Below are 10,171 nucleotides of genomic sequence, written 5' to 3' on the forward strand. Positions count from 1 at the left end.
TAACCCATTTACGCATCATGATGTCATTACAATGCAGAGTATTGTGTTAATTATGTGGCTTTCCAGTTTCTGATGCTCCCACTGACCTGGAAGTGTTGGAGTCGACCCCCATGAGCATCACAGTCCGGTGGGCTGCTCCTCCGGTCACTGTGCGCTACTACAGGATCACTCACGGAGAGTCAGGTAGACATAAGTAGAATATATGCTGAGTTTATTTAACTGAGTTGGTACTTTTTAACTTCTGTATAATTATTTAATTATTATTATTGTCATACTTTTGCCAAACGGTTATCTAATTAGCAGCATTGAGAGTTAAATCTATCCATCATACGGTTTCTTTTGACTCAGGAGGTAACAGTAGTCCCAAGGAGTTCACCGTGCCCGGCTCTCAGTCCACTGCTACAATCAACAACTTGAAGCCTGGCACTGATTATACTGTCACTGTGTACGCTGTGACTGGCAGAGGAGATAGCCCCGCTTCCAGCATTCCGATCTATGTCACGCACAAGACGGGTACAGACACTATGTCGCATTCTTTTTCGAATGCACGTCAATTTACCATTTGTTTTTGTGATTGTCCTCCTAAGCTTTTCTTTCTCCCCCGCCAGGTGTCGACTCTCCCTCTGATATGGAGGTGACAAATGTGGACGACAACAGTGTAACAGTAAAATGGAGCCCAACCCAAGGCCCGATCAAAGGATACAGAGTAACGGGGGTCCCCAAAAATGGACAAGGATCAACTTTCTCTGAACTGGTTGCCCCAGGTATGGCATTCAAGTTCACTTTTTTTTCTTTTTTTTTTTTTTTTTGTGTGCAAGCTTTTCATTCCAAAATTGAAAACCCTTTCTTCTTCTCTTCTCCAGACCAGGTAGAGTTTACTTTTACAGGTCTGATGCCCGCAGCAGAATATACTTTCAGTGTGTACACTCTTGGACAAGATGAAGAGAGCTCTCCACTAGTGGTGAACGCTGTAACAAGTAAGGACTTGACATTTCCACAATTAGATTTGGGAGGATTGGAAAAACCATAACCTCTCCCTCCTCTGCAACACTGTTATCTTTCCCTTTTTTCTGCTCTTTTAGATATCGATCATCCCAAGGACCTCACTTTCTCAGACATTGACTCCACCTCCCTGCGGATCACTTGGGACAGTCCTGATGGAATTGTTACATCTTACCGGGTCTTGTATTCAAGTCCAGAAGAGGGTGAGAGAGAGCTGTTTCCCACTCCGAGAGGAGACGCAGAGTCCACTGTCATCTATGGACTTCAGCCAGGCACTGAATACACTGTGAAAGTCATTGCCATGTATGATGACACAGCCAGTAAGCCACTTGTCGGGACACAAGCTACAGGTAATTTTTTATCTTTTATTTTTCTAGAAGATTTTACAAAAGGATTACATTACAGGGGACAGACCTCTAGGGTAACAAACCTGAGTAAAATTGAATAATTTTTATACGATGTCCGCACTAACTTTTCTCACCTTGTTTTTTCTTTTTCCTCCCTTTTTCCCCAGCAATCTCTCCTCCTACTAATCTCCAGTTCTCCCAGGTTGGCCCCACATCTTTCACTATGCGCTGGGCCGCACCGGGTCAGGGAAATCGAATTACTGGCCTTACAGGCCTCACAGGCTACCGTGTGGTGGTGAACCCGAAGAGCAAAAGCGGACCCACCAAAGAGATCAACCTGGCCCCAGACGCCACTCAGGCACACATATCTGGTCTCATGGTGGGTGTGAATAAAATCCACAAAAAAAAAAAAATCAATTTAAATAACCCAAAAATAATTATCCATCTGGAACTTTTCCACATCAGCGCACTTGTTTGTAAAATAACTAACACACACATACTCACACAGAGGCAAAAAGGGATGCTTAAGCAGACTAACAGTTCAGATTCCCACTGCACACTGTGTACTCAGTCTCAGATCTGTGAAGTCTGACAGTCTCTCTTTTTTTTTTTTTTCTCCATCAGATTGCAACAACCTATGAAGTACATGTTTATGCCTTGAAAAACTCTCTGACCAGTAGGTCAGTCCAAGGAGAGGTCACCACTCAGGAGAGTGAGTCTTTTAACTCATAAACATTGACATTCTGACAAAGTGATGCAGTTTTGGTATATAGCCTCTTTCTTACTGATACTTTTTCCCCACTGTGACTCATTTACTTGAAGATATCAGTCCCCCCCGGCGTGTACGCATCTCTGACGTGAATGATTCCACCATCACTCTGACCTGGCGTTCGAAGACGGACACAATCTCCGGGTTCCTTATCGAAGCCACACCCACCATGTCCCCTTCAGGATACACCCCCATTCAAAAGACAATCGGCCCGGAGTTGCGCTCATACTCTATCACGGGTAGGCAATCAGAAGTTAAATGCATAAAACTGAAACCTGTAGTTGTAAGAGGAAAGCACAATTTAAATATGATATTAGTAAGTCATCACAAAGTGCTCATACAAACCCACTGTGTGTCTCACTAACCTGTGCATGTCTATATTTAAGGTCTGGAGCCTGGAACCACTTATAAGATTAGTGTCTATACGCTGAAAGGCAATGGACGAAGCGTGCCTCTCACACTCACTGCTACCACAGGTAAATAACAAACTCTTTCCTTCATACGTTCTAATATTCATTTAGCTAAATTACTTTCACTGACCACATTGTGTTAAGATCTGCTTCAAATCTGAAAATCCAAAAATCCAGTAAGCCATGTTTGGATGCTTCCAACGAGTGTTTAGTAGCTGTCAGATGTTATGCTTCAGTATTGTTGATAGTTCTTTCCGTATTATGTCGTTACAGTGGAAGAAAGTGCTGTATTTGCTGTTTGTGCCAAACGCGTTGCTCAATGCAACATGAATTTAATTTGTTTTCCTGACTAATGATTGACATATCTGTCTTTTAGCTCAACCACTGGTCATCCCGCCCACCAATATCCGCTTTACCTCCCTGAATCCTAACAGCATTTCTTTCATGTGGGAGCCATCACGCAGTCCAAAGGTCACTGGCTATTACGTCACTTATGAGGAGGCTGGAGGTTTGCCTCGAGAAGTCACTCCTAGGCCCCACGCAGGCCAGAGTTACGCCACTATCGATGGTGAGTGTGTATGAGATTTAAGCATACAAATGGTAAATGCACACTATTTATTCTTTTTTTTAATATTTTTGACAAATGTGTTTTTTTTTTTATCTTAGGTCTAAAACCAGGCACAGAGTACGTCATCAAGATTGTAGCACTGCAGAATGCTTTGAGAAGCACACCGCTTGTTGGCAAAGCCAGAACCCGTAAGTGCAAAAAGATTGATTTTTTTTTTTTTTTTTTTTTTTTTTCTTTTATTAGATGCTAGTTAAAGATTTTATCTAAGTGTTACTTGCCTTCTGTCTTTTTTTTCCCCACAAACAGTAAGCGTATCATCCTTTCATCTTAAATCACGATATGGTAAAAATATGACAAATTACTAGTGCTATCGAATGATAAACTGAGATGATGTTAAGACTTTCCTCAAAATTCATGATGAGCAGGCCAATAAATAAAGTAATAAAGACAGTTTATATGATATCCAATTGCACAATTTATGCCAAGGCTTTCAATGAATAGGTGAAGTAATTTTCTATTTAAACTTAAGAACACAAATTGAAATTTGTTGTGTGTCACTGTCGTGCTTTTTGTTTATAAAGGGGAACTTTTCTTATGGATGAACAGAACTGCATGTCTTAACTCTTAACTGCTACATGTTTGCCTTTAGTTCATCTGTTTTTTAGATCTATTGTCTGCTTCCCTCTACTGGCCTTTTTTTCTAACTGCTCCAAAAATGCACCGACAGCATGTTGCTCTTGCGTTGACTGTAACATTTATGCAGTTTAATTACATATTTAAACTGATGCTAAGAGGAAGGCAGGCAGTTGTTATGATTTGTTTTTTCTTATATATAAATTAAGCTTTATTTAAACAGTGTCTTTATATACAGTACTTCTACTTTTAACCGAATGCACCACATCTATAACCAATGCCAGAACTGGAAACAAGCTTTCTCGCTTGTTTGGATTCATCAGATGCATGTTTACCCTTTAAAGTCATTACTCTTCTGGTTTTAATCTGTAACTGCTTCTTAAGCATTTGTCTTAATGAACTGTATGCATTCTTTGAGAGGAACTGGTCTAACAGTTTCCTGCCATCTGAACTGGAACACAGTTGAAACCATCTTGTGGTTTTTGCCTGCCTCTAAGTCGGCTACTTAAAGTGTGTGTTACCATGCTTGCTTCTAACAGCCAGCATACACATGTTTCTCTTGTATTTAGAACCAGCTACAGACTATTCAATTGTTCCTGAACTACTGGTGCCTGAGCTGCCACAGCTTCCTGTTTCCCATCGACCCAGCATTGACATCTTGGATGTTCCAGAGTCCACTAATGACAAGATGTAAGCATCTGGATGATCAAACTAAAATTATTACATCAAAGCTATACAATTTCTTTGTTGAAAAGCAGGGCTTTTTCATCTTTTTTTTTTTTTTTTTTTATTGTTCACTTCTTTTCACCATTTGCATCTTTTTTTCGTCTAGTTTTGACTCTAACCATGTTCACTTGGGTGGTACAAGTGGACAGAACCTACCAGGCCAGCAAGGTCAGCATATCTACACAGAGTATCAGAACCTTGGCCCCCATACTGGATTTCATGGACCCTTTAACGGACCCAGTGAAGGCCAGAGACCTATTCTTAGAGAGCCCCTGGTTTACATTCCTGTAGCAGGCCCTGATGGAAACAGAGTACCCCTGGTTAAGGTGTGTGAGGCTTTAATTAACTTCTATAAACTTGTTATATCACAATGCTTCTTTTTTTCCTAAGCTTGTAAAGATATATTTTCTTTATATTGCAATAAATAATAAATTAGAATGTTAGGATAAAAAAACATGTAAATATCAGTGGGTGATAGAGTATTTTTCTTAAGTTCGGGATTGATGAGTGACAGCAAACCCACCTGAATGACGTGTTTTAAATCGAAACCCCTGTGCTGATATAACCAACTATTCTTTATTTCTGTTATGTACAAGTACAAATGTCTTTGTTTAAATTTTTCATTATTATTTAGACATTTTAGAATTTCAAAAGTCTGAACTGCAAATATACCAGGATATAAGCTGTTGTTCTTTAAGTATAGATGCAACATTTTTGGAGTGACATCACATTGTTGGATTTTACGTCTGACCCTGCAGGTGAGCGACAACCCTCTCCCAGGTCTTGCTTTTGGTTTCCCTGACAACGAAACAGAGTTGCCCCAGGAAGCAAAAACAATCACAGCCATCTCCTGGCAACCCGTCCCAGAAACTTCAGAGTATGAGGTTTCCTGTACCCCCATTACACATGTGGAGGAAAGAGGCTTTCAGGTATGCACACACTCACACACACTCCCAACCTGCATGGATGCCAAACACTGATGAAGGATGCCAACATCGCTTTTTTCGCTTTCTGCATACAGATGCGCCTCCCTGGCACCTCCAACAGCGCCACGCTGATTGGACTGACATCCGGATCATCCTATAATGTTCTTGTAGAGGCCATGAAAGATGGGGCTAAAGAGAGGGTCCTGGAGGAAGTCGTAACAGTTGGCAATGCTGGTACAGTAGTGCTCATTGATAGAGACTCAAGTTTGTTTATATAAAAAGTGCGCACATGCACAGAAAATTGCTTAATATGTAAAGAATACACAAGTAGCACCCATTACATGAACTACACGGAGGTAAACTTAGTTTTTCAAAATATAGATCCTACTAAGACACATAAATAAGATAAAATGGTGAGTCTTCAAAGAAAAACGAAAATCAGTTTATTGCATATACCACCTACATGTCTCTGCAAACTAAATCTGTTGGTTTTGTTTTAAACTTTATTTTTCCTTCCCCTTAGTTCCAGATGACATCCCTGTTACCACCAACCGGGATGTGTGTTATGACACTTTCACACACGCCTACCATGAGGTGGGCTCAGAGTGGGAGCGCATGTCTGAGACGGGCTTCAAGCTGTGGTGCCACTGCCTGGGTCTGGGCAGTGGTCATTTTAGATGTGATTCATCCAGTGAGTGGCTTATTAACCCCATCCCATCCTGCTTTGCAAACACCATGGAATTAAACAAATCAAATCCAATAATTCTATGTGATTAACTCGAGGGGAATTTATAAGAGGCAGTTAAAGGAGTAATACTCAATAAATAAAAACACAAGCTTTTTTTTCCCTATCATATGCATTGTAAATTCCTTAGCAACAGTTCACAAGCCATAGACTCAAATAGCTTGTGCTCTATGTGCTGCAGCATTGAATAATAAAAAAACAGCATGGGCAGCCTTGTCAGTGACAATGGAATCATTTACAGCTATTTTTTTTGTCTTCTGTATAGTTATTATTGTATGTTATATCATAGATGTTTGGATGCAGTTTGTATAAAACTTGATTATAAAGATGAGATTTTTTCCACTGTTGCGAGTCTGCCCATGCTGATCTCTCAGCACTGTCTTCCTGAGGAAGCAAGCTCAGCTCACGCTCACTCTGAGTAACACGCGTTGTCATTAACTGTGCATAACTAACATTAGAAAACCAGGAACCCAGACCACATGGCAGGTTCACGTTCAGTATCAGTGCAGTATTACTGGGATGACGTGTTGTTCGTTACACTGGGAGTCAGGAATATTCAAACAAGGTTTTGTGTTTTTGAAATGGAATGTGAATGTTTTTTTTTCCCTTCTGATTGAATTATGTTTGACTGCTCTTCAAACAAACTGATGAACATCTTTCCTCTTATATATCCACTTTAATCCGCTACCTTCCACCCTTCCTCTTCTTTTATCTCTGTTCCGTGTGTCTTCCTCTCTCGTTATCCTCCGTTTCTGTCCTTCTTGTTTCCCACCACTCCCTTCTGCAGAGTGGTGCCACGACAACGGTAATAACTACCGCGTTGGAGAAAAGTGGGACCGCCGCACCGAGAACGGTCATATGATGAGCTGCACCTGCCTCGGCAACGGAAAGGGAGAATTCAAATGTGAACCTCGTAAGTACTCGCTGGTTTACACAGTTGTCATCAAGCAGTGCTTTTAGTGAATATCAGGCTACTAGATTCCCTGTGTCTTATCTTTTATGAAATTCATTTCATGTTTGTTTTGCATGGAATACTTGGTTTACACACACTCCGGTGAACTAAGTCTAATCTTTGGCGTAGATACCAACCTACAGTATATGAACTGGATTAGAATACTTCAGCACTGCTGATCTCTAATAAATCAATGTCATTGTCCAGATGAGTCGACATGCTATGACGATGGGAAAATGTACCGGGTTGGAAATCAGTGGCAGAAGGAATACTTGGGTGCCATCTGTACATGTACCTGCTATGGAGGACAGCAGGTAAGACAATACTCCGTTTCCTGTGCCCTGCTGGTTTGGGAATGTTCCAAAACAATAATAAGATGGTAAAATGTGAATGATCTCTTTTTAATTGTGATATTCAGGTATGCAGAAAGTCCCAGAGCTGCATGATTGTGGAATTGTGGTTGGACTGCTTTTGTCTGTGTGTGAATTGTATGCTCATTGACCTCTTCTTGATGTAAAGGGTTGGCGATGTGAAAACTGTAGGAGGCCCGGAACACAGACTAATGTGGAAGCCGACCTCCTGCATCCTGTTCCCTCAGATGCCTTCGACCGTTACAGAGAAAATGCTCTACGTAAACTGGTCAGTGTCAGAAACAAAATGGATATTAAATTGAAATGCTTAAATGCTCATTTTTTACAAACCGATCCATTGTGTAAAACTCCAAACCTTGAATCTTCTGTTGGAAAAGATCTTTTATCCATGGGGACATAAAGCATCTTTAGAAACACTATGCAAACAAAATATTTTTCTGTTATACTAATTGAGTTTACAGCTTAAAAAATGTAGAACTTGTATTTTCTATGTGAGGAAATAACTTTGGGGCGGTGTGCACCTCTGAAAACATAAACAAACACCTCATTTTTTTTCTTTCCCTGTTTTCTTGCCCTCCTCTCTCTTCCAGAACATCCACTGTCCGATTGAATGTCTAAGGCCAGAGCTGCTTGCAGATGCTCAAAGCCCCTCAGAGTAGAGGAGCAGTAGGAGTGTGAAGATAGGAGGATACAAAAGTGGGACACCTTATAATGTCGTCACTTCAAGAAGGAAGCCTCCTTGTGCTGCATTAAAACGTTTCCATAGATTTGTGCCTTAAAACGTTTTCACCACACCAGAGTGTAGTGCCTTAACAAGACTTTTCTACTCCAAACTCTGTGCCTTATCTAAGAGCTGTCCGATTTTTCATGTGGGTGTTTATCGTCTCCTTTTTAAGAGAAACAGGATTTCTTCATCAAATTACAGCCCAAATCCTGCTGCTTCCTGATCTTGAACATGCCCTGACAAGCATACTGTTCTGTCCACACACACACACATTTGCACACCAAATGCAGCACCGTTGTGTATCTTCACTGAGTCATGGGAGCTTTTGTTGATATCAGAATATTCCACGACATTTGTTCTCCTTTAGCCAAAACAAAAAGCATCCAAGAAATGCTTACAATAAGTGCGGCCACATTTGTTTCATCATTCTCGGCCGAAACATTTCAGAAATCGGAAGAAAAACAGAGCTCATTTGAAAATAACATTCACAGCCATGCAGTATTTTCATTGGTCCCTAAAACTGCTTTAACAACTCTCATTTTAGCTGTACTGAACCACATAGACACGGCAGTAAATAAGTTTGAACTGTTTTGACGTTTCTTGTTACCTTGTCAGCGTTCTTTTTTTTTTTTTTTTTTTAAAAAGGGCCACCTTAAGTGTCCTGTCTTTGTCTTTGTTATCAATGTTCTACTTATTCTGCTTTCTAAGTCACAACAAATTTTAAAATATGAGCACTGTTCCTGTTGAAGTGATATTATTTTGCCCAGCTGTTATTGTATAGACTTTCATCATCTTTTGGTCATGTTGTATGCAATATGGGTGTAAATATGAAAAAAATAAAGCACCTGTAGGACTGTTAAACCACAGCTGACTGACCAAAACGTTCAAACTGTTTTTTCAAAGCTGAATTAAGAAATTTGCCCTTGTTTTAAAGTGATATTCATTTTTAAATACATACATGTTGGTATTTTTAAAGTCATTTCTTTTATTTATCCCTTTTTATTCAGGCATTTTGCTCAATGCTATTTGGGGTGTACACTTTATTTTTTGATTTAATTTGTTTTTATATTGTTGGTGCCAGACTCTGAACTACTGTGGACTGAATCTTTTTAATAAACTGAAAAAAATATGCCATTTGGTGGTGTCACTTGCCATATTTTGTGTTATATTGTTTATTTTTTTTGTGGAGATTTGTAGGCCCTTTCTCAGAGGTACAGTAGTAAACAAATGCCCTGGCTGCTTCAAGGCTTTGCATGTTAATGAGACATTCCCGGTGTGGGTTGTCAAGTGCAGCACTCTGTACAGATGTTGGGTGTTAATATGTTGGATATATAGTTTGAACACGTGCATTGTCATTTCTGGAACTGCTACTAAGAAGTCTATCGAGTTGGGTGGCTGCCCTTTACAGTGTTAATATTCAAATATTGGTAGCATTTTTCCAATATTTGTAGTTTAATTTAGAGAAAATAAAATTTGGTATGATATTATGGAACTTCATACCAAATTTTATTTTCTCTAAATTAGGAGGCCTAAATTTCTTTTTACTTTGTAATTACAATTTTGAAAAAAATCCCCTCAAAACTATCCTTCTTTCATAAACAGATGCTTCTTTCTTGGTCATTGATCTACAAACATTTTTTCCCCACATATATACTACATATGGAACAATATTGGTGTGAAGTTCTTGATAAATTGTTTAAGCCAATTTAATTTGAAAGTATTATTTAAAGTGTAAAAGTCTAAAAAGTTAAGGCCACCATTATCACATGAGTTCATTAATACTGATTTTAATTATTATTTTTTAATATAGTGGTTTAAATTCCTCCATATAAAGTTTAATAACATCTTGTCAATATCTTTTGAGACCTTTTTGTTAACATCGAGAGATAAAGCAGTATGTAAATCCTCCTTGTTTCATTTGGCAATTCTCCCCTTTCTCCCTGTCAAGCTGATGTTAAAGTTGTTTTAAATACACCTGCACATAATCTTAATGTCTGA

General features: G+C 39.4%; 1 protein-coding gene across 1 annotated transcript in view; it reads left to right on the plus strand.

Annotated features, from left to right (window-relative positions):
- The window catches only part of fn1a (fibronectin 1a), a 32,505-nt gene extending 23,198 nt beyond the window's left edge, over positions 1 to 9,307 (plus strand). The window contains exons 30-49 of the mRNA XM_075480180.1: positions 67 to 183; positions 349 to 513; positions 609 to 764; positions 864 to 977; positions 1,083 to 1,352; positions 1,517 to 1,728; positions 1,974 to 2,061; positions 2,172 to 2,357; positions 2,505 to 2,594; positions 2,905 to 3,096; positions 3,195 to 3,284; positions 4,299 to 4,419; positions 4,562 to 4,781; positions 5,214 to 5,384; positions 5,477 to 5,615; positions 5,905 to 6,072; positions 6,914 to 7,039; positions 7,286 to 7,392; positions 7,598 to 7,717; positions 8,040 to 9,307. Of these exons, the coding sequence (XP_075336295.1) occupies positions 67 to 183; positions 349 to 513; positions 609 to 764; positions 864 to 977; positions 1,083 to 1,352; positions 1,517 to 1,728; positions 1,974 to 2,061; positions 2,172 to 2,357; positions 2,505 to 2,594; positions 2,905 to 3,096; positions 3,195 to 3,284; positions 4,299 to 4,419; positions 4,562 to 4,781; positions 5,214 to 5,384; positions 5,477 to 5,615; positions 5,905 to 6,072; positions 6,914 to 7,039; positions 7,286 to 7,392; positions 7,598 to 7,717; positions 8,040 to 8,108 (2,921 nt within the window). The 3' untranslated portion in view covers positions 8,109 to 9,307. The remainder of the gene's footprint in view (positions 1 to 66; positions 184 to 348; positions 514 to 608; positions 765 to 863; positions 978 to 1,082; positions 1,353 to 1,516; positions 1,729 to 1,973; positions 2,062 to 2,171; positions 2,358 to 2,504; positions 2,595 to 2,904; positions 3,097 to 3,194; positions 3,285 to 4,298; positions 4,420 to 4,561; positions 4,782 to 5,213; positions 5,385 to 5,476; positions 5,616 to 5,904; positions 6,073 to 6,913; positions 7,040 to 7,285; positions 7,393 to 7,597; positions 7,718 to 8,039) is intronic.
- Positions 9,308 to 10,171: the final 864 nt, after the last annotated feature.

Source organism: Odontesthes bonariensis, chromosome 12, assembly GCF_027942865.1.
Source record: "Odontesthes bonariensis isolate fOdoBon6 chromosome 12, fOdoBon6.hap1, whole genome shotgun sequence".
Lineage (NCBI taxonomy): Eukaryota > Metazoa > Chordata > Actinopteri > Atheriniformes > Atherinopsidae > Odontesthes > Odontesthes bonariensis.